At 40.1% G+C, this 23,831-nt stretch overlaps 1 protein-coding gene across 2 annotated transcripts; it reads left to right on the top strand.

The window, feature by feature from the left end:
- Positions 1-1,532: 1,532 nt before the first annotated feature.
- Positions 1,533-15,027, top strand: DHRS7C (dehydrogenase/reductase 7C). 2 transcript variants are annotated; one of them, XM_054846774.1, is made up of 7 exons: positions 1,533-1,679; positions 2,165-2,320; positions 5,918-6,030; positions 11,302-11,512; positions 12,121-12,213; positions 14,050-14,205; positions 14,703-15,027. In XM_054846774.1, the coding sequence occupies exons 2-7, from the start codon at positions 2,167-2,169 to the stop codon at positions 14,909-14,911; spliced, it is 936 nt and encodes a 311-aa protein (XP_054702749.1). In that variant the 5' UTR covers positions 1,533-1,679; positions 2,165-2,166; the 3' UTR covers positions 14,912-15,027. The 2 variants fall into 2 exon arrangements, with proteins under 2 accessions (XP_054702749.1, XP_054702750.1); XM_054846775.1 differs by having other exon boundaries at positions 1,544-1,679; positions 5,942-6,030.
- Positions 15,028-23,831: the final 8,804 nt, after the last annotated feature.

Here is a 23,831-nt window from a genome sequence, read left to right as displayed (position 1 = left end):
TTTTGGCCGAAAACCAGGACATTCCTACAAATCCTCCCTCTTTAGTGTGCACTTCTTTTTGATGATTTACCTTCACACAAAAATGGTTCCAGAACCCTGAAGAAATTAAAGAACAACATATTCTGTTCCACAAAAGGAACAAAACAGCTTGCTTACTAATAGGGAAATGCATATCTGTTTGTTTAAAGCTAATGCTTTGAAAGTAAGTGAAGATGGGGCTTTTGGGGTGATGGAAAAATGAGATTTCCTCTCAGCTTCTGCACATGGCTTGCATGACTTCTCAGCTCATTTGACTTAATGTTTTTACATTCTCCTGTGGAAATTGATGAAAAATTCAGGACACCATGACCATTTTGCATTGGAAAACAGGTATTTATTCATATCTGTCATTCACTGTGGAGTCTTTTCAGCTGGAAGTGCACACAGTGTTTCAGACGTTGGCACATTATACAATTCTGTGGTTTGGAAATCTTAAATCATAGGTTGTTTGGCAGGCAACTTCAGTTTTCACAAGCAGGAATATGCATCTTGATTCCCAATGTCATTAGCTTCTAGAGCAAGTCAGGTTTACAAACTATGTCCAAAAGTCCCCTCCTATGCCCTCTTGAATAACCTTCTATCCCTTCCCACTCATTGAAAGCTAACACTGTCCTGGTACCTGCAGACCTAACCATGAAGTCTTTATTCCTTGTTACAACACTCCAATATCAATGACTCCCCATCATTTGTAGACTTGTCATTCTCTTATTAGAGATGAAAAGTAGAATATAGAATGTAGGTCATCAGTTACACAGCAATGACAGGAGTACTGAATCTGGTTGTCAAAACTTACAATTGTAAGACTGTGATACAATTTTTTGAAACAGCAAAACAGGAATGATTTATGTTAAACCATTCTTTTCCCTAGAACCCCAAAGGGGAACCCATAACTGTGATTGTCAGGTTAACAGAGAATGTCTCTCTGCAGGAAATGTGAAAGTTAGATCACTTACCTAAAGTTGATATGGTCCTGAAATTCCTGGGAAAGAGGCACATCTGCCTTGCAGATACTAAAAGTGACAAGCAGCCTGCGGTACCTGGAAGCACAGTATGCCAGCCTGGTCTGTGTTCCAGCACTCAACTATCCACAGCAGCTCTGTGTGAGGTACTGGCTCCCAAGCCACCTTGCTCAGAGACCTTTTCCTGACATATACGTACATCATTCATATTGCTGAACAGTGATTATTTCAAGTGGCAACTTCTTTATCGTACCTTTTGCTTGTTTTTGAAGACCTATTGTTATCAAGGAGTTTATACAAATGTTTTTATGTGTAAAGTTAATTGAAGGCCAATGTCAAGAAATTGAGACAGTCCTATGAACAACTACAACCGAAGGCAAAACAGAAAGGTAGATGTTACTTTGTACTGTTGAATTGATATTGTACTAGTAGCTTTCACATGACAGCCCAGCCTGTTGGTCTAGATAGGTCAGGCATGCGAATCACACTGTAGATGCTATATTTACTTTTAAAGTATCTCTGTCACATGGCTATACATAGCCATTCTCATTCAGGGCAAGCAGTCTCAACAAATGCAATGTTCTATGAAACTGCTAAAGGACTTTAATTAAACCTGTAATACAAAAATCTACAAAAATACAAAAGAATGCTTTATCTGTACCTGGAGTCTTCATAGCCATAGTAAGTGATTCTATTTTCTCTTTTAGAACCAAAACCACTTCCATTATGTCTTTTATCTGAAACTAGGATTAAAAGCTTATCTGTTTTCCTATAATAGCAACATAACTGAAAGTTCAGTGTTATACTTTAGCCTATGTTTTGCCTCAAGACAGTATTTGTACTAAAATTCTATTATTCTATTTGCCAACATAAAGTAATTTTGAACAAAAAGAATCCAGATTTGGTTAGACCATGCAATGATCAGGAAAACAGACAAACAAACAATATTACCCTGTTTATGAAATAATAATATTAAGCCATAGATTGGAAAACAAGCTTCCCACTGCTTCAAGCCTTTGGCATGCTGATTACTGTATTTTATATATGTGAAAACATTGTTATTTTAGATAAGAATAATTTGAAAAATAATGAATGTATTATTACTGGTTTTGTAAGTGGTTACTGTTACTCTCTGTTACTCTCATATGATCTTTTGTTTCCTGCAGAGATGGGTATTCTTGCTGCACTTGCTCTACCATTGATCCTCTTAGGGATCAGTGGAATTATTTATATTTACCAGTCATTCAGGTGGCTATTGTCCAAGTCAGCTGTGCAAAACAAGGTGGTGGTGATCACAGATGCCATCTCTGGACTGGGCAAGGGTAAGTTGTCTCATTTCTTCTCAGTGTCAGAGAACAGAAACAGCCAGAGAACCACCCTCTAGGTGATAAAATGTGCATACATTACCTTGTATATATTCATAACAACCTGGATGAAGCAGAAGTTAAGTAGTATATTTTTAAAGAAATCCTACGATTTTTAAATGTGCATTTTTAGTCTCAGCCACAGGGATTGGTGGCTGGTAAACTTTTAGGAACTGCATTGCTTTGTGTTTATTTAATTCAATAGAATGAGAGGTTTTGTAAGCACATTAGAAGTGCTATTTTTAGCATGTTGCTACTATGAGATCTAATTACACAGGCTGTCACTGCAGGGTAGCAGCAAATCAGTATAAACAGGTATCACCTTACTCTTTACATGTTCCTTCTCAGCCCTTAAGGATGTCAACATTTCCTGATCCCTGTAAACAGCAGTGCTCTCCCCTCTGTCCCTGTTCATATTTCTGCCTCCTCATCACCCATGTTACTCCTCTTCCCTTGATATCCTCCATTACCTTAAACTGGGCTGCCTGGCTACATGTAATGGTGGGTTCAGGGGACAGAAGGAAAGGATATTTGATAATTTATCTGTTTATACAACCTTATTGCCTGGGTGGCCAGCCAATTAGCATATACTACTTCTTGGCTCATATTTCCTGCCTACATGGTGCTGCCAGATTAAAGGTATTGGGTCATTTATTGCTTATGTACAGTCCTGCTCTAGGCATCACTTGAGGGGTAGTAGATGCAAGTACCTGATAAGGCAAACATAGCTTGAGGCTACATTTTGGCATTTTCAATGAAGATTTGCTGTACATTGGAAACATTGCACTCTCAAGCAGAAAATAGATGGGGAAAGGGAATACTCTTCCAGAATTATTCTTTAGCAGAACAGAGCAGAGACCTGCAACAGAAATGCACACTATGCTGGCAAGGAATGCTATTTATCAAAGCCTGTTAGGACAAGGTATGCAATAAATCTGACCTCCATATCCCGCCTGGTCTTTCCCTTTCCCTGACACACTTCAGTTTCAGTTGTATGTAGTATTAGCATGTACTTTCTCTGATTGGTTGTACTTCAGTATTTTTGTTTGGAGAGGCATGATTTAGAGTTCTCCAGCTGAGATTGGGTGTCTCGTAGAATCACAGAACGCCTGAAGGTTTCTAGCCAAAAGTCCTGCTTGGAACAAGAACATCACCAGTGCTAGACCTGACTGGGTATGGCTTCAAGTCAAATCTTGGAAACTTCCAAATATAAAGAACATGTATTAAACATTTCTCCAGGTATTTTACTCCAGCACTGCATGACCTCTGGGGAAGATTTTCCTAAGTTCAATTTCTTTATTAACAATTTTTTTTTTTTTTTTTTTGGTGACTAGCTGCTGCCTGTCTCTTGAGACTCCAAAAGCAATCACTGTGTCATGTTCCATGCTCCCCTCCTCCACTGCCTCGCATCCTTTTTCATATAGATGAAAAAGGAGATAACTCAAAGCAATTTTATTTTATTATCCTAAACATCTAGTACCAGTATTCTATAGGCTGATACCAAGAAGTTATTTGCAGGTTTGAATGATTCCAAATCATGCAGAATTTGCTGTGCAGTCCACTCATGCATATGTGATGACCATTCATCCAGAGCTTTAAAATACCAGCTGTCTGGCCAGCTGCTGCATATTTGAGCTCTTAGGCAACAGCCAAATTCCTTTTCCCACATGCTAGAATTTCCGGACTAAAGATGACATTCATCAAAGTTAAAAAAGAGAAACAAAACCTATGATGATTGAAGATATTTGCAATGGTTTATGGTTGTTATTTAAACCTGATTCCTGTTTCTTCTCAGTGCTGTAACTCAGAAAAGTCCGGGATAGCTCTAGATGAGAACATAATTGTTTTCCCTTTTTCTCTTTTATTGCTTTTCACACAGTAGTCACATTTTATTCACAAGGTTGCCCCAACTGTTATGATTATAGCAAAAACACTGGTGTAGTTGCCCTAGTACTGGCAAATAATCTTTTTGGGCTTTAAATCAAAAAATCTTTGTACGCTAGAAAAAAGATACTAAAAAAACCTACTGTTATAAATAATGAAAAAGATTTCATAAATAAAAGTCTCCAGCTGCACAGGTTTACAAAAATAGAAGAGTGGATCCAGAAGTGCTTCCATATAGATATTAAGAGTCTAATATGGGCATTTAAAAAATCTAAGATGGGCATATTAGCATAACTGGATTTGCCTGTGGGTATTGAAATCTGAAGAAAATGCTTTCTGGAGGACAGACAGCTATAGCACTAGGGTTGTATTGTTGACAATTCAACAAAGGCCATAGGAGCTGAGACAAATCAAACAGGCTGGAAAGGCGTAAGAGTGATTGTAAGACCATACTGCTGTTCTTCCCATGCTGAATATGTAACTGTCATACAGATTTGTCAAACTGACAGGACAGCGAGGAATATATTCTCCCTCAACACCACCTAGAGAAGAAAATAGACCAAACATATGCTGTCAAGATGCTTTAGTCTGGTATTTCATAATCTGGATTGAGTTGATCATATACTCCCATGAAGACCTAAATTAATAAATTGGCTGCAGTCTTGTAGCCACTGAGGTGGGATGATGGGTAACACTGACTGCCAGTTCCTCTTGTTATGTGAATCCCCACTTTCAGAAAATCACAGTTGCAATTTGCTTACATAAGGAAGGGAAAAGAATCCTCCCCAAAAACCTAGCTTAAACTGGGGTGAACCCCTAGCTCAGAATCTCCCTGAATATAAGGAGAGAAAGCAGTGCCAGCCCAGCATACCCAGAAACTTCTCAGTGGCCTTCTCAAGAAGGCTTCAGGGAATGTAGAAGAACTAGAGGTCGCTCAAGCTGGTCCCTGATTCCTCTGCCGACTACTGGGAAGGTCTGATACTCAGGAGATAAAGGTCTTGGGATGGATTATGTATGGAGGGAAGGGTCTGTAGAAGAAAGGCCTTCCTCACTGGTGCTCCATCTGTGGGCCACTGGGTGGTGAGTTTCTCTGTATTGCTCTTTCTTAAAGTTGTAGATGAGTTTCATGTTGCCAAGAGTTTCATGAAGGTAGCATATAGACCTAGTTTTACTATTTGCTGGGGTTGATTGTTTTCTTCTTTATACTGCAGTTTACATGAAGGTTTGCAAAAAATGCACTTTGTATTGTAATAAGCTTAAGCTTGTATTTTTGTAAATATTTTTCTTTATAGCAAGTCTGTATCTGGAGAGAGTTAAGGAAGAAAGAAAATTAGAACAATTTTTCTAACTAAAACACATGATCCATTAGCTCACATACACATAATTTCTTAATTAAATTTTTATTAACTCTCATGACTAAATAGTACCATTGTGCTGTACCATTAATTGTGCATTATACCATTACATTAAATTTTAATTTATTACTCACATATATATTACTGCCATTTAGTGCTTTCTATTTTCTAATAAATATTTATTCTTTCAAAATTAATGAATTTTACAGCATAGATTCAACATCATTAGCAAAATCAGCATCCCATTTCAAGCAAAATAAACAAAATGAAATTGTTATTATTGTCATTATTTCTTTTGAACGTATATCTCTCCTAGAATGTTCTCGGGTGTTTCACACAGGAGGAGCAAGGCTTGTGTTGTGTGGCAGAACATGGGAAAAGTTAGAAGCCTTGTATGATGCTTTAATTAGTGTGGCAGACCCCAGTATGGTAAGTATTTCCTCACCCTGCTTTGAAAATTCACAACTTGAGGTAAACACCTTGTTCAGGTATACAAAGCATTTTAAATCCAGTAAAAGAATCATAGAATCGTTTTGGTTGGAAAAGACCTTTAAGATCACCAAGTCAATTGTTAACCTAGCAATGCCAAGCCCACCACTAAACCATATCCCTAAGCACCATATCTACGCATCTTATAAATACCTCCAGGGACAGTGACTCAGTTCCTGGCACAGTCTGTTCCAATGCTGGATAATCATTTCACTGAAGAAATTTTTCCCTAATATCCAACCTAAACCTCCCCTGATGCAACCTGAGGCCATTTCCTCTTGTCCTATCGCTTGTTACTTAGGAGAAGAGACCAACAACCTCCTTTCAGGTAGTTGTAGAGAGGAATAAGATTTCCCCTCAGCCTCCTTTTCTCCAGACTAAACCACTCTAGTTCCCTCAGCCACTCCTCATAAGACTTCGTCTCCAGACCCTTCACCAGCTTTGTTGCCCTTCTTTGGACACACCCCAGCACCTCAATGTCCTTCTTGTACTGAGGGGCCCAAAACTGAACACAGTATTCGAGGTGTGGCCTCATCAGAGCCAAGTACAGGGGCACAATCACTTCCCCAGTCCTACTGGCCACACTATTCCTGATACAAGCCAGGATGCTATTGGCCTTCTTGGCCACCTGGGCACACTGCTGGCTCATATTCAGCCAGCTACCAACCGATACTCCCAGGCCCTTTTCCACCACGCAGCTTCTCAGCCACTCTTCCCCAAGCCTGTAACATTGCACGGGCTTGTTGTGACCCAAGTGCAGGACCCAGAACTTAGCATTGAACCTCATACAATTGACCTCAGCCCATCGATTCAGCCTGTGCAGATCCCTCTGTAGAGCCTTCCTACCCTCAAGCAGATCAACACTCCTGCCCAACTTGGTGTTGTCTGCCAACTTACTGAGGGTGCACTCGATCCCCTCGTCCAGGTCATTGATAAAGATATTAAAGAGACCTGCCCCCAGTACTGCACCTCGGGGAACACCACTTGAGACTGACCGCCAATTGGATGTAACTCCATTCACCACAACTCTTTGGGCCTGGCCATCCAGCCAGTCTTTTTTACCCAGCGAAGCATATGCCCATCCAAGCCTTGAGCAGTCAGTTTCTCCAGGAGAATGCTGTGGGAAACGGTGTCAAAGGCTTTACAAAAGTCCAGGTAGACAACATCCACAGCCTTTCCGTCATCCACTAAGCGGGTCACCTTGTCATAGAAGGAGATCTGGTTAGTCAAGCAGGACCTGCCTTTCATGAACCCATGTTGACTGGGCCTGATCACCTGGTTGTCCTGTACGTGCCACATGATTGCGCTCAAGATGATCTGCTCCATAACATTCCCCGGCACCGAAGTCAGACTGACAGGCCTGTAGTTCCCCAGATCCTCCTGCTGGCCCTTCTTGTGGATGGGCATCACATTGGCTAACCTCCAGTCAACTAGGACCTCCCCAGTTAGCCAGGTTAGCTGATAAATGATGGAAAGTGGCTTGGTGAGCACTTCTGCCAGCTCCCTCAGTACCCTTGGATGGATCCCATCTGGCCACATAGACTTATGTGTATCTATGTGTTGTAGCAGGTTGCTAACCACTTCTCCTTGGATTATGGGGGCATCATTCTGCTCCTCATCCCTGCCTTCCAGCTCAGGAGGCTGGGTACCCACAGAACACCTGGTCTTAAGACTGAGGCAAAGAAGGCACTAAGTACCTCAGCCTTTTCCTCATCTTTTGTCACTATGTTTCCCCCCACATCCAATAAAGGATGGAGATTCTCCTTAGCTGTCCTTTTGTTGTTAATGAATTTATAAAAACATTTTTTTATTGTCTTTAACCGCAGTAGCCAAATTCTAGCTAGGCTTTGGCCTTTCTAATTTTCTCCCTGCATAGCCTAATGACATCTTTGTAGTACTCCTGAGTTGCCTGCCCCTTCATCCAAAGGCCATAAACTCTCTTTTTTTTCCTGAGTTCCAGCCAAAGCTCTCTGTTCAGACAGGCGAGTCTTCTTCTGGCAAAGGGGATGGCTTGCTCCTGCACCTTTAAGATTTCCTTCTTGAAGAATGCCCAGCCTTCCTGGACTCCTTTGCCCTTTGGGACTGCCTCCCAAGGGACTTCTTAACAGGCCAAAGTCTGCCCTCTAGAAGTCCAAGGCAGCAGTTCTGCTGACCCTCCTTACTTCTTCAAGAATCAAAAACTCTATCATTTCATGATCTCTATGCCCAAGATGGCCTCCAACCATCACATCACCCACAAGTCCTTCTCTGTTTGCAAACAACGGGTCCAGTGGGGCACCTTTCCTAGTTGACTTACTCACCAACTATGTCAGGAAGTTATCTTCCTCACACTCCAGGAACCCCCCTGGACAGTTTCCTCTCTGCTGTATGTATTTCTAGAAGATGTCTGGTAAGTTGAAATCCCCCATGAGAAAAAGGGCTAGTGACCGTGAGACTTCTCCCAGCTACCTGTAGAACATTTCATCTGCTTCTTCATCTTGGTTGAGTGGTCAATGACTCCCACCATGGTATCCGCCTTGTTGGCCTTCCCTTTGATTCTTACCCATAAACACTCAACCCTATCGTCACCATCATTAAGCTCTAAACAACCAAAACACTCCTTAACATATAGGGCCACCCCACTGCCTCTCCTTCCTTGCCTATCTCTTCTGAAGAGTTTGTAGCCATCCATTGCATCTCAGTTGTGTGAATCATCTCACCATGTTTCCGTGATGGTGACTGTATCATAGTTTTCCTGCTGCACAATGGCTTCCAGGTCCTCCTGTTTGTTGCCCATGCTGTGTGCATTGGTGTAGATGCACTTGAGTTGGGCTACTGATCTCATCACCTTTTTAAGGGGAGAAGCTCTAATTCCTACTGGACCTTCTGTGGTTTCTAACCTATCAATAACCCTTGTGTTTTTGCTGTCACATGGCTTTCCGACTCCTACCTCCACTGAGATGTCAGACCAAAATGACCTCACTAGCACACCATCCCACAAACATTCACATGCCACCCCCTGGCTTTTCTCTAGCAAGTCTGCTTTTATCCCCTTCCCCTTCAAATCTAATTTAAAGCTATTTCAATGAGCCCTGCTAACTCCTGTGCAAAAATCCTTTTCCCTCTTTGAGACAGGTGCATCCCATCCGTCACCAGCAGGCCTGGTGTCTTATAGACCAACCCATGATCAAAAAAATCCTGCTGGTGACACCAAACTCAGAGCCAGTTATTGATCTGCTGGCTCTTCCCGTTTCTCCTATCATAATTCCCTGCATCTGGAGGGGTAGAGGAGAACACTACTTGTGCTCCTGATCCCTGAACTGGATGTCCCAAGGCTCTAAAGTCTCTCTTGATTGCCCTCGGACTTCTTGTTGCAACTTCTTTGTGGCCTATCTGAAAAATCAACAATGGATAATAATCTGGGGGCTGTATCAGTGTAGGAAGCTTTCTCTTCACGTCTTTAACTCAAGCCCCAGGGAGACAGGAGACTTCCCTAAGAAGTGGGTCCAGTCTGCTTATTGGCCCTTCTGTTCCCTTCAGAAGGGAGTTTCCTATGACAATGATCCGTCTTTTTTTTCTTTATGGAAGGAGTTTTGATGCAGGGCATAGGCCAACTCAACCTCAGCAACACCTTCCAAGTTAGATGAACCATTGTCCTCCTTATTGTTTGGTTCCACTTGCAGAGCCTCATATCTGTTATGCAAGGGCACCTGGGAAGGTGGGGAAGTCACAGGGCAGATGCTTCTGCTGCACTGGGCAGGAACTTGTCACCATTCTTCCCTATCCCTTAAGTCATTGTGTTCAGCCAGGCAGAGAGAGGATAGGGAATCCTCTTTATCAGGCATCCTACCTTCCTGTTGGGCCTGTCCCAGGGAAGGTAGGGTGTGATTCCAATAGTCTATCTCTCTCTCACACTCCCTGATACACCTCAACCTACTCACTTACTCCTTCTTCTATAAAAGAAGATACTTGAAACATGATTCACTGTTAATGGTGATTTGGTCACCCAGGTAACACACCCAACACAGTCCAGAAAGAGAGAGAGAAACACCTCTGAAAGTCTTCAGAGCATGATGCCAAAAGTATAAGCGACACATCCTGTTCTCTTGAGCTAATTCAATGCAATTATTGTAAAGCAGTCCTGCATTTTGAACAAGCCACCTAACTAGAAATGCTAATTTGGATGAAAGGGATCCAAAGTGCTTCATTTAATCACAGGAACTATCATTCATTTTTCATATAATTAGAGTGGGAAATGAGTCTAAAGATTGAATTAATTTTGAGTTTCTCCACTACTTTGAGAGAAGTCCCAGCTAGAAGGGCATGGGAGCATATGAATAAGAATGCCTTTTCCTCATTACCACTGACTGAGTCACCATGCAAGTAGGCATGCAAGGCTGCCACTTCTACCGGTTCTTTGAAGGTGGTTTTTTGATGCTCATGGGAAAGCTTTCCTTCTGTGACCAACAGATAGCAGATTCATATCAAGGCAAAGGTGTTCCTGAAGGCATCACACAAATTCTACAGCCATTGCTCACCAGACCAACAAGTATTTGTGTTTGATCCTTTTTTTGCAGTGATCTTCATTCATCAACTATAAAAGTAGTGTGTTCATGTTAGTCCGCACAGAAAATGGTACTAAGTATGACTAAGGGATCTGCATTAAATTGTCATAGTAATATATTAAGAGAAGACACTCAGATTTCATTCCTTTGTCCCATAGCTGATAAAATCTACATCTTTGCAGAAATCATACAAATGTAAACTCTATTTGGATAACCTATAGCTGAACAAACCATTCCTGCCTTCCAACTGCCCCCATGTATATGTAAATTATCTATCAAAGCACTATATCCTAGACTCTGTGATCAGCAAAATTCTCCAGAAGGCTGCTTACAGAAAGACCACAACTTGGAGTGGTAGAAGTCATGCCCCCCCCCCCCCCCCATGTCTATCTGTCTCCACTGACTACAAGAGAGTCAAAAATCAATAGGGTAGAGCTAGTCCAGCTTACCCTTCCCATGGTGTTCTGCTTCATCTGAATTTCAGTCTATGAATACCCATTGCTGAAGCATGTTCTTTCTAGAGTGGGTTAAAAGACAAATCAAAGTTTTTGTGGGAATGATAAAAGCACTTTCTTTAGATATCAAGGTGAAATAATTTACAAGACAAGTAAATAGAATTACATTTTTACATAACAGGTATCCTTGAATTAAGTCTTTTCTTTATTAGACATACGCACCAAAGCTCGTACTTCTGGATATGTCAGACATAAACTGCATTCAAGATGTAGCTAAGGAAATCCTGAATTGCTATGGCTGTGTGGATATACTGATCAACAATGCAAGTAGGAAAGTGAAAGGAGCAGTGCAGAGCATGTCATTGGAACTTGATAAAAAGATAATGGATGCCAACTATTTTGGACCTATAACATTAACCAAAGGTATTTTAATTATTTTTCGTGTTTTGCCGTTGCCACTTAAAGATTGAGATCCAAGTCATTGGCATTATACTGTTTCATTTGCACTTATTTTTGTCTTCTTCACTATAATAGAAACCAATTCTGTGAAAATCAATGTGCTGACATTGAGGTGAAGAAGATCAAAACAGGAGTGTCTGGGTTTGGAAATAGGTTGGTCAAAAATATATAAGCAGATATTTGAAAGACAGTTTTTTTAAAATTTTCTGCTTATTGTATTTTGCATATGGTGACTCTCTCATTTTTGTGCTTCCTGCCTTTGTTAGAAAGACAATTGGTTTCAAAACCCTTGCAAGGGTTTTGAGATCAGACACTTTTGAAACCAGACAGGCTGACAATTAAATGTATTAATACTGCACCCAAATCTGCATGTAGAATCCAAGTGAAGTCTAGAAGACACTCAATTTCCAGCTACTGGATTTTGTGATACTTTTGATTGCAGTATTGAGACAACCTTCATTAAAGTTGTGCTATCTACACTTCAGCTATCACTTCTTTTCACTGAATACATTGAGATCTTTTACTTATATGGCTCTTTCTTTTATTTCTCTTTTTTTTTTTTTTTTCCCCAGCCATTCTTCCCAACATGATCTCAAGAAGAACTGGCCAAATTGTTCTAATTAATAGTATCCAAGGAAAAATAGGAATCCCATTTCGTGCAGCTTGTAAGTTATACATAGCAAAAATGTACATTCTAGTCCATAAATTGTGACTATTCCATGGCACCGATAATAGGTTATTAAAAGTGTTAATTTGCATCTGAATTCAATAAATTATTAATACAACATTTGGCCAAAAGAATCAAAGTGGAACTCAAAAAAAACTAGGTAAGATATTATCTTTGAAGTATAACTACTGCCTAAGGTACTTGAGGACAAGAAGATATCAAATGTGACAGCAAGGGATGTTTTTATGATCTTAGGAGACATTCAGGAAACATCAAACCTGTAGGTCTAACATCTGTACTAGGCATATTAGTAGAAACCATAATGAAGAATGAAGCAGTGTATAAATATAACATACTGGTAGATACTAGCAACTGCTTTGTAAAGGGAGACTCATGCACTTAATGGATTTATGTGTGGGAGTTTAAAAGGAGATGTAGTAATTATATTCTGCTTGGCTTTCCAGAAAATTTTCAAGAAGGTCTTTCATCCAAAGTTCCTAATAAAATTAAGCTGTACTGAATTATGATGAAATATTAATAAAATGCAAACTTAGTGGATAGAAAATATAGCATAGATGTAAACAGACATTTTTAACTGTGACAGGAGGTCAGAGTGGATGATGGGCTCTGAATTAAAAGGTCTGTGAGACCTCTGGATTGTGACTTACAGTTCCATGAAAGCAAAATACAGTTACAGAATCTGTAAGGACACCAATATAGAAAAAAAAAAAAAAAAAGTAAAATCTGTCTTTATGTCTTTATATAAATCTATGCAGTGCCCACATCTTGAGCATTGTGTGCAATTCTGGTCCACCATCTCAAAAAAAGTAGAAGAACTACAAAAAAGGTTCAGAAAAGAAACAATACATTGATGGGACATCTGGAATAGTTTCCATCTAGGAAACAACTGATTGTGTCAAGATACATTGTATGTGTATAAAATCATGAGTAACTGAAGAGCTATCAGAGATAGTTTTTACAATGCCTCTACCAATACCTATGTGGCATGAAATGAAGCTGCCAGCAGAAGAAATTTCAAAACAAATGAATGGAGAAGCTTCCTTCCATTCCTGGAGCCCACCTGTCATATTTTAGATTATATTATGCACAGATTATATTTTCACTGCAAACTGAGTCAAATACAAGGTGGACGAGTGCTTTGCAGCTTGGCTGCACTTAACACATAGTTCTGGTTTTTGGTTCACATACTATCAACATTCTTTAACACCATTCTCAATAAAAAGGCACTAAGAGGAGTTAAAAAATTCTTAACATTTAGTTACTAAAGTAACTTTAAAATTAACTTTAATATTAAAAGCATCTTAGATTGCTGCTGCAGGGCAAAGGACTAATTAGTTTACAAAACTTTAGTACTCCTGCATTCCAGAAATGGATATGTATTTCACTGCATTTTATTGATGTGTCACAGACTGCAGCAACAGATGGTGTAGAGACTCATCTCAGGGACAGCTGTCCATCCACCAAAGACATTTTTAAACTGTAGAGATAATAGTATTATTCCTTAACCCAGGACTTAATATTTCTGATTGGAAAATCCAGATGCATGTTCTTTGAGATGTATTGCGAGATTGACTGCATGCCTCATGCATAATTGCCCTGTACAAATAATTTTCTTTTGTTTGTTTTAAATATGTCATATGATGATTTCACCAAGTGAAATAATTCACTGTTCTTTTGCTTTTTGGCTAATCATTCCATGCTCAATTTTCCAAACATTCGTGTTTTATGGAGCTCTATCATACATCCATATCCATGCATTCATATATCCAAACATATATATGTGGGGTTGTTGGGGTTTTTTTCTTTCTTTTAGATGCTGCTTCTAAGCATGCTGCTGTAGGCTTTTTTGATTGTCTTAGAGCTGAAATGGAAGAATTTGATATTTCTGTCGGCACTGTGAATCCAACCTTCATTTGTTCATACCATCGCCAACCTGCACCTGGCAACTGGGAGGCATCTATTTGGAAATGTAAGGTTTGATGCATCAAGACAGTCAGTAGATGAAGCCCATGAGGCAGCATGGAGGCATTTCCCAGGGAGAAGAAAGGAGCATAGGGAAAAGAATGGAAATGACAGGAAGGATGAACAAGTTAGGGGAGCAAGAGAAAAGAGAGATTGGAGAGATCAGATGAGCCTGGTGAAAAGAGAAGGAACATGGAAAGAGACAACATTATGTGAGAAAATAAATACACCAGGGCATGAGAAATGGAGGTGAAGCAGAGCATGAAAGGTCCCAAGGGAGAGGTCCACTGCACTCAAGTTCTCCTTCTCTTAGGGACTGTGATGATTTTACTTCAAAATTGTAAAAAGATCTTAGGGACGTACAGATGAGGGGAAGGGAAGGGGTAAGGGACTGAAAGTGTGTAAGAGTTTAACTCATTTGACTGATGCACTAACCGTGTATCTTTTCACTACCATTCCCTCAGATCTGTCTGTCTGTAGCTCTCACTCCTCTCTGATTTACAGTCTTTTTCAGAAAGGTGGCATATGGCGTGCACCCAGTGGAGGTGGCAGAGGAAGTCTTGCGCACAGTGAGCAGTAAGAAGCAAGAGGTACTTATGGCTAACCCTATCCCCAGAGCAGCAGTTTACATTCGCACCTTCTTCCCTGAGCTATTTTTTGCCATTGTTGCCTCAGGGATTAGGGAAAAGATGAAGACAGAAGAGGAAAATTGATTTTGTTTGGTTCTTTCCCCTGAATTTGACCTGAAAAAAAGTTTATGTTTCAAATGTCAATGACTTCTGCTTCTCACTATGGGTAAAATAAAGCATGAGGTTTTATTAAACATGAACCAGCCAATGTCTCACTACCATTGATGCACATTCATCTGTGGGACTTTTACTCTTCTGGATTTAGTAAATATGACAAGATGTCATGGTTTGCATTACAAGAGTATGGGGAAAACTCTACTAGGAGCTCTATCACTGTTATAAGAGAGCGAGTCCCAATCTAAATAGGTAGATCAAAGTTTGGGGACATGCAGCAACTTATCAGAATAGTCTTTCAGTGCTAGGACTGATGAGAACTTTAAAGAAACAAAGGGATGGGGACATAGGGAGGTGTGGGAGACAGAGGAGTGAAAATCAGTGGATCAGAGTTTTCCTCAGATGTGCTTTTTGGAAGTACTTGCAGGATATGCAAAAGGTGAGCCCAAATAAGGGCTCAATATCTCATCTGCGACAGGACCCTGGAGTGCATGCTTAAAAGATGGATTGTGAGAATGGGACAATAAAATGGAGATACTCCTTGTATTATACTCTCCCAATCTGCTACACATTTTGAAACAGAATCTGTCTCTGTATCTTATTAAACTACCAATTTTTCACACAATTTTTTCAAATTCCTATCTGAAACTTTCTATCCCTGAGGAAAGAAATTATTCATACATTCCTTATGTTTACATTAAACCTCATGTCAGATAATATTCTCTGAGTTCTCCTACTTCTTTTACTGTGAGAGACAAAAAATAATAGTACTCCATTCATCCCCAGTCATCCATGCCCATCATACCTTCCATGCAGTTACCTGTTTTCCAAGTCGGAGAGCCCTGGTATCTATTCATTCTCTCTTTGTGAGAAGTCCAGATTATTATTCTTGTTCTTCTTTATATCCTTTCTTGGTTTATGTTACTTTTTTTTTTTGAAGATGGACAGGACACAGCTACATGCAGCATTCAAGATAGGTAAATAATCTGGATTCACAGACAGGTATACAGATGCTTCTTGGGTTTTTTACTTTTCTTCTTTTACATCTCATGCAAATTCCTGGTTTTGAGCCATTTTTCTGACTGCTACTGAGCACTGAGTTCCCTCCCTTGTCCACTCTGCTACATGTGGTAATTAATCATCATGTCCAACATCAGTGTGGCCATTGCTCATGCCAATTGTGTAAATTCCATATATTCCCAAAGTTCTCCCACTCCTAGTCATTCTAGGCTTCTCTTCCCTATCACATTTTCCCAGTTCATGCTGAGGACTTGCCCCCTTTTTTCCTCATCCTGTGAGCTAAACCAGAATGTAAATAAAGCTAATGCAACGGTGTCCTGATCTTCAGTTTTACATCTAAGAGCTTAAATTCTGTCTCCCAAACCCTCCACTGGCCTTTCTTGCGTCATCAGTACTCACAGAGATCAGGATCACCAGCTTTTTTGCAGACACTGTCAAAATGCCTTGTTTACAGAATATCTACAAAGAAAATACCTACTCAGAAAGCATGCAACCAAACTACACCTGCTGCTACAAGTTCTATTGCTCATATAACTTTTAACACCAGCTGCACTTATCTAACTCTTTCTACCAGTAAGAATCACCAAACATGAAAGGAATTCTCAGTGCAAGGAAATACATGGTTATCATCTTGCAGGGACATTAACCTTTTCTTGTATCTCAAATTCAATTGCTCTGGCTTGAAGAAATATGCATGTATCTACCTCACTCAAGGAAGTAATTCACAACTAATGAGAACTAGCCAGTTCCTGCAGTACCTGCTGGAGCTCCATTTTCTGTTGTAGCACTGGGCTTTTATTGGTTTTTTACTATCCCTTAACTGCGAAATCAAACATCCACTTTGTTCAAAATTTTCTTGCTCCTCACCTGAACTCTACTCCCTGAAACGAATGGGCTTTTGCTGTGGTCTCAGTCGTACTCGTGTCTGTATCTCAGCAACAGCCAAGCCCTTCACAGCTCCACAAAACGAAGATATGGACTAATGGGTAATTTCATCAGAAAAGTATCAGAGAATCACAGGACATCACAGCTAAACATGGATCAACATTGTCTTGCTCTGCGGTAAAAACAAGTGGGTTGCATGTTAAAATAAGTGGAATAATCCTTCTGCTCCATTTTGCACTTTCTAGATATCAGCAGAAATTCTTCATTATTTTTGAATATTGCACTTCAAAAATGTGGAACAGTTCTAGAAACCACAGTGAAAAACAGTGAGAATGACAAAGGTAAAATAGCACCTGTGATCTATCAAGAAATTTTTAAAGAACAGATGTATTTTAATCTAGAAAGTAGAAGAAAGTTATATCTAAACAATTTTCAAATACCTAAAATGTGCTGCCAAGAGGATAGAACTAAACTGTTCTCCATTTCTGCTGTAGTAGGACAATGTGCTAAAATTACAGCAAGGGAGATTTACAGGGAAAGAATTTTCTGCTAAGAATAGTTAAGAATGAAGGATAAATCACCACAGAAATTTTAGAATGTCTGTCTTTGGAAGCTTTAAAGAAGAGAGTAATGAGACATCTGTAAAAAAGCAATGTAGCTTTAGTTTATCCTGCCTAGAGGAAAAGAAGGATTAGATGACCTTTTAAATGGGTCACACTTTTCTATAATTTTGTGATTTTTTTTCTCATATTGAGAACAAGGTTTCTCCAATGGTATTTCGGAAGTAATATTTTTTTCCTCTGGGGAAATCTATTATTTATTCTGAAGTTTTCTGTTTCATTTGTCTATCTCTGCCTCACTGTCTCAATACTTGTGGATATATGTTGCATATAAAAATATTATGATAATAAAAGAAATATTATGAGATGAGTTCATTAAGAGATACTTTCTGTGAGTGTCACTCAGCCATATTTTCATCTATGTAGATTTCTTAAGTACTTAATTACTTAACTCACTTTTATAAATGTGGACAAAACTAGGCCTGCATATTTAGTTGCAGAAGTCATAGGAGAAAGATATTCAACTACAGCTCCCTTTTTTTTTCTTTTTTTTTTCTTTTTTTTTCTTTTTTTTTTCTTTTTTTAAGCTTCTCACATGCCTAAAGGGCACATAATTTTCTTTTAATGAAAGCTGTGCTTGCACTGTTCTAAATTTACATGGTTTTGTGCTGAAATCAACTATTTCTTGGTCAATAAAATTGACATTGCTGGACAAAAGGGCCCTTAAAGGAAGGAAGAATTTAAAAGAATGCTAGAAAATGAAAGTCTTAGAAGTGAGGACACGCTTGTCTAGTTTTAGACATCTGTCCTAGGTATATCCTACCAAGAGCTAACCTCCCACATCCCCTTCTTAAGCAGTGGAAAGACACAGGTGCTGTAACCAGTGATTTATCTGACATACTGCTTAGGATAACATGAAATGCATCGTAGAAGTGCCTGTTTCTCTCATTAACTTTCGCTAGACTCTAGGTAACCAGCACAACTGTAGATCTGTATATCTGTGCCACAGGCATCTGAAGTTTGCTGAGATGCCACATTCATCAAGACAGATTGGGTCAAATGAACTGCAATAAAAATTCCACAGTATTTGATAAGTGCTTCTTTTTTTTTTTTTTTTGGTTGGTTCGTTGGATGTTTTTTTTGTTTGGGGTTTTTTTGTTGTTGTGGTGGTGGTGGGTTTGGGTTGGGGGGGGTGGTGTGGTTGGCTGTTTTTTGGGTTTTTTTACCTGATTTCAAATAATGTGGTAAGTCCTTACCCCAGAATTAGCAATGTCTACAAACTGGGAGTCAAAAGGGCCAGAATGTGAAATCATGGGTTGCAAATAGCAACAAGAAGTCTTTCGTGCATTTCATCAGGTGAACTTGTTTACCAGGCATCCAGCAGAAGACATGTACCTTCTTGAATGGTTAACATGTGAGAAAACCAGACCGTCTGAGATTTAAGAATTGAACAAGATGGGGGTCCTATTGCACAATTATTTAAAAGCTCTTGTCTGCATACAGCACTTTATATGAGTGCAAACCACTGTGAGAAACAATCCTGAGGAAGGAGCATATGGTAGAGACTACCAGTCTGTGTTTATAAACTGCAGGCTAAGAAAAAAATTGAGGTACTTAAATTAGATCTTTTAAAAATCTTGTATGCACCAACCAAGTATGTTCCTGGATGAGGTGGAAATTCATCAGTGACATCCAGGAACAACACAGGACAGGTAAAAATCTATTGTAAAGAGACCACAGTTATTATAAAAGAAGAAAAGTAGAAAGATGGAATCAGGAATAATTCCTCTATCAGTGAAGATGTTAGAAACATCTCTATCACAAAGAAATATCTGAAACAAGTGGAAGGAATCAAGATCTTGTGTTCTGGTCAAGGCATTGAGAGTCCTTCTACTAGAGCGGATACCAAACGTTCTAGCAACTGTTTTTTCATGTGCAGAAATGAAGGTGATAGTTTCAGAATACTGGGTATGCTGTAATGAATAAAGACAGACATTTCTAAAGATGCTTATTGCTGTCCACAGCTATCTAGTGGGATGGTGTAGGGAAGATGGAGCCAGACTCTTCTCAGATGTGCACAGTGGAAGAAACAAAGGAAATGGACACAAACTGAAACACATGGAATTCAGATTAGATATTAGGAACTATTTTTTCCACAATTACAGTAGCCAAGCATTGGGACAGGTTGCCAATGAGGTAAGGAAATCTCATTTCTTGAATATACTCAAAACTCAACTGCTTAAGGATCTGAGCAACATCATCTAACTGGTCTGTCTTTGAGTGGGGAGGTTGCACCAGAAACCTCCAGAGATACCTTCTAACTTAAATTACTTTATAAATCTGTGTGAGTCACCTAGGTATAGATGAGTCTTGCAGTTGGTCTCCAGCTAAGATAATTTTGATATTCCTCCAGCCAGAGAATGTGATTCTGTCAGTTTTCCCACTGGATGGGAAAATTTGGATGAATACCAAATAGTGAAAATGCTGAAAATTAATGAAACTGCAGACAAGTTAGGCAGAGTTAAATATATAATCAAACAAACCCTGCTGAAGGTACCAGGAGATGACTTTGGGTATAAATACCTGACTGACATCCTTTAGTGAGTCCCACAGTGCTCTATGCAATAAGGTGTTAGCTGGCAGGACACAATCTACCCCAGTCACTATTCAAAGATACCACTTTACATTCGTTTGTTTATTTGTTTTTAAGGTGTTCATGAGTGTTGAGAAGCTGGGAATAGGTTAAATGCTAAATTAATAATTAGAATACTATGGCAATTGTTTTTTCTAAAGTTCGTGTGAATTAAGTGATGGTGCACAATGACCATAAATCAATCAATTATAAAACTAGCAGACTGCATACAACTTAGCACCACAGGACATAAAAAGCATGAAGCATTGTACACAGTCAGATGCTGTATGGGACAGATGTCAAGAGTTGATTGTAGGAACATACAGACTGATGAAAAGGAATTTCTGTATTGGGTAGAGGGGCAAAATTTGAACCTTGAAAAAAGAAGGTTCATTTAGTATTTGAAATATATAGAAAGAAGCAATCAGTACTAAAGAGAACAGAAAAAAGAGGTTCCAAATATTTCCAAATATTAGATTCAATTTTGGAGAGACAGCAGGGGAAGGACTGTAGGATAACTCAGGTGGGAAGGTACCTCAGGAGGTCTTTGGTCCACGCTCCTATCAGCTATGAGGTACGACCAGGCTGCTCAGGGCTTTACCTAGTCAGGTCTTGAAAATCTCCAAGTAGGAAGACTGCACAGCCTCTTCTAGGCAGCCTGTTTCACTGCTTGATAGTCCTCATGATGGGAAAGTTTCCCTTTATATCCAGTCCAAGCCTCTCTTACCTGAACCTATGCCCAATGTCTCTCATTCTCCTACCATGCACCAGTGTGAAAAGTCTGGCTCCATGTAATAAATAACCTTCTTGTAGAAAATGGAAGACTGCTAGACATTGTAGATATTAGAGGGCTTCAGGTCCCCCTGAAGTCTCCTTTGCAGGCAGAAAAAGCCTCAGTCTCATATCACATGTGCTCCAGCCCCTTCACCATCTTGGTGGCCACATCCTTAATCCACTTTGTTCCTGTGTTTCTTGTGTTGTGGAGCCCAAAACTGGGCACAGTATTCTATATATCATCTAATGAATGCTAGATGGAGAGGAATAATCACTTCCTTGGATCTACTGGGTATGTTCCTGTTAATATATGGATAGCTTCCTTTCTGCCGTGCACATTTTCATCTTGATATGGTCTCAGTTCAACAAGATCCTCAAGTCCTTCTTCAAAGAGTTAATCTTCAGCAATTACAGCAGCCCAATTATGCAACCACATGTCTTATTCCAATGATATTGCAGCTTGTCGACTGCATGTGGAGATCTAATTCCTTCCACTTGTTTGCATTTGTGTACATACACTTGAGGTGGGTTTTTCTTTACCCTGTTTTATCATTCCTCAGGTCTCATTTTTTTTCCTGTCACCTTGCACCTTTGCTTTCCATCACTGTTGACTTCTACCTCATGACAAAATCTCCCTCCTCCATTATTCCTAAAGTATTTCTCAACAAGTTGGTCAGCCTGATCACAAAGATGCTTTTGTCCAGCTTTTCCAAGCAGTTCCTCATCCTCTGAGAGAGACATATGGTTGTTAAAGCCAAACTCCTGTCACAATCAAGTGTTTACCCACAGGATCCAGGCCCTACTCCCAAGCCTTGTCATTGCAGGATCAATGAGAATACCACCTGGGCCCTCATGTCCTACACCTTCACACTCCAGAGTCATATAGTTGCTCTTGACATGCTCAAGGTCTCCCTGATAATATCATTAGCATCCACATGGATAATCAGCATGCAATCATAGTCTGAGAGCTGGACAGGCTTCAGCAGTCTCCCTGAAACACTGAAAACATCCCTGGATAGCAAGTGAGGTCACCAGATAGTGGCCTCCATCCCCTGAAGGACATAGTCTCTCACTACTGTCACTTGCCATGCTCCCCTAGTTCTGCTGTCTGTTTTAGGCTCAGCTGAGTCTGAATGCTCCCCAGAGCCTGCAGCCTCTTGCCTGCTGCCAGAGACCAAAACTGTTCTGCAGTTCCAGATCTACCAATGAAGAAAGAGTTGTCCTCTTGCCAGAAGCCACAAATACCAGCATTCCTGGTCCTGGGAGTCTCCAGTGAGCACAGTCTCTGGCTTCCTTCTGTGCATTATAGTTCAGGCTCTCATCTTTGCAGCATCTCTGTGAAGATTTTGTCAATCTCTTTTTCATCATCCTTTGTGCTAGGCAGCCTTCTCTCCTCTTCCCACAGCTCCTTAAATTCAGTACAGCTTCTCAGTCACAGCACATCTTCTACAGGTAAGGATGCTGCCTTCACCTGCTCCAGCTTCGGCAAGTGTCCCCAGTCACTCCCTGCAGCCCCAGACCCAGAGAGCTGCATCCTTCCTCGGGAGCCCAGTCTGGGCCAAGACCTCTGCTGTGCCTGAGACAGTTGCTCCAGTTGGAGCTGGGGGCAATGCCCACTGACATATTACCACCAATGCTGCATGCTCACACACTGCCTTCAGTAGAGTTTCTGCTGCTTTGAAGAGCAATGCTCTGGGCCCAAGGCTTGCAGTCCAGCAGTCATATAGCTTTCTCCCTAGCACTAGTTGCATGAATGCTTGAAACTCCTTGATCAGGAGTCAGCTTTTCCCATCTGCAACCTGGGTCTTAGAAGCCTTGAACTTGATCCCAGAAGAACTAGAAACAGAGCCCAGAACTGTTGCACAAACTGCAAGCACCAGAAGCCAGCAATAGCCCAAGAAGTGTCTGAGGCCCCTGCTTGCATCCTGCCCAAAACCTGCCTGTCCTGAGGTCACACAGCATTCCCAAGGGCCATGTACATAGCAGATGGAGCCTGGGCACAGGTGCCTGCCATCCCTTGATGGGCTTCCTAACACACACCACTTGCCTTCTGAGGAGACTGGCTTATGTGTTGCTTTGCTATCCCACCTCATTTCTCCCAATTTTCCTCTCTTGCCTCTAATGACCCATGGTTTCCTTCTGAACTAATTGGTTTTAATTGTGCTACTCTATTATCAGCCGCACCTTATCACTGGCCTGCTATGGATCCTGCTAGCATAATAAGTTCAGACTATATTCATTTTAGGATTTTTTTTGCCTGAAAAAAATGTATAGTGAATTTTCTAAAGCTCAGAGCTTTAGTATACTGAGCTGCTCAGTATACTCTGTATGGCCCCTGCCACCCAGTGTTCCCAAGTGCGTTTCCTAGCTGGCTCGTTAGCAGGAGAATTCATACAACAATGAAGAAAAACTGGTGTCCAACAGAGTAGGCACACATGGCTCAGTTCCATGGGGATGTTCCACCTTGTTCTTCAGAGTGAAGTGCTGCATATTCCTGATCTATGAGAATCATAATAATTTCTGCTTTCCCATCTTTAATGTGATTGTAGATAGTTCTTCATGTATAATAATAAAAAGTCAAATTTTGATTCTTTCTGATACTGTTTTCAGAATGATATTTAGAGAATTTCATAAGTTGTGTTCTGTCTACAACCATGTATCTTCCAGATTTCTGTTTGGCTTCCTAGCCATTTTAAATGACAGTATTTACATTGAAAGAATCTTCCCTCTATTAACCATCTGTAATGCTCTGAAATTCTAACAAACTCACATACTTTATATTAGCATTAGAGACTGATTAGAAATCAGAGCAGTGGAGGACCTGTGTCACTTTTTCTGAACTGAGACACCTGAATCTACTTTTCCAATACTGAGACTTCCTTGAAACATCCATGGAAATATCATTTCTTTATTAAGAAAAATAACTAATGCTACACAAATGTACATTTTTATTAATTAATACTGTTTCATTCTGATCTAGTATTATCATTTACAGAATGTCTTGAGATACGGTTCAAAT

The sequence above is a fragment of the Grus americana genome, chromosome 18 (genome assembly GCF_028858705.1).
Source record: "Grus americana isolate bGruAme1 chromosome 18, bGruAme1.mat, whole genome shotgun sequence".
NCBI classification, from domain to species: Eukaryota; Metazoa; Chordata; class Aves; order Gruiformes; family Gruidae; genus Grus; species Grus americana.
The sequence above is the reverse complement of the archived record's forward strand: the minus strand, read 5'-3'. Positions and strand labels throughout refer to the sequence as shown.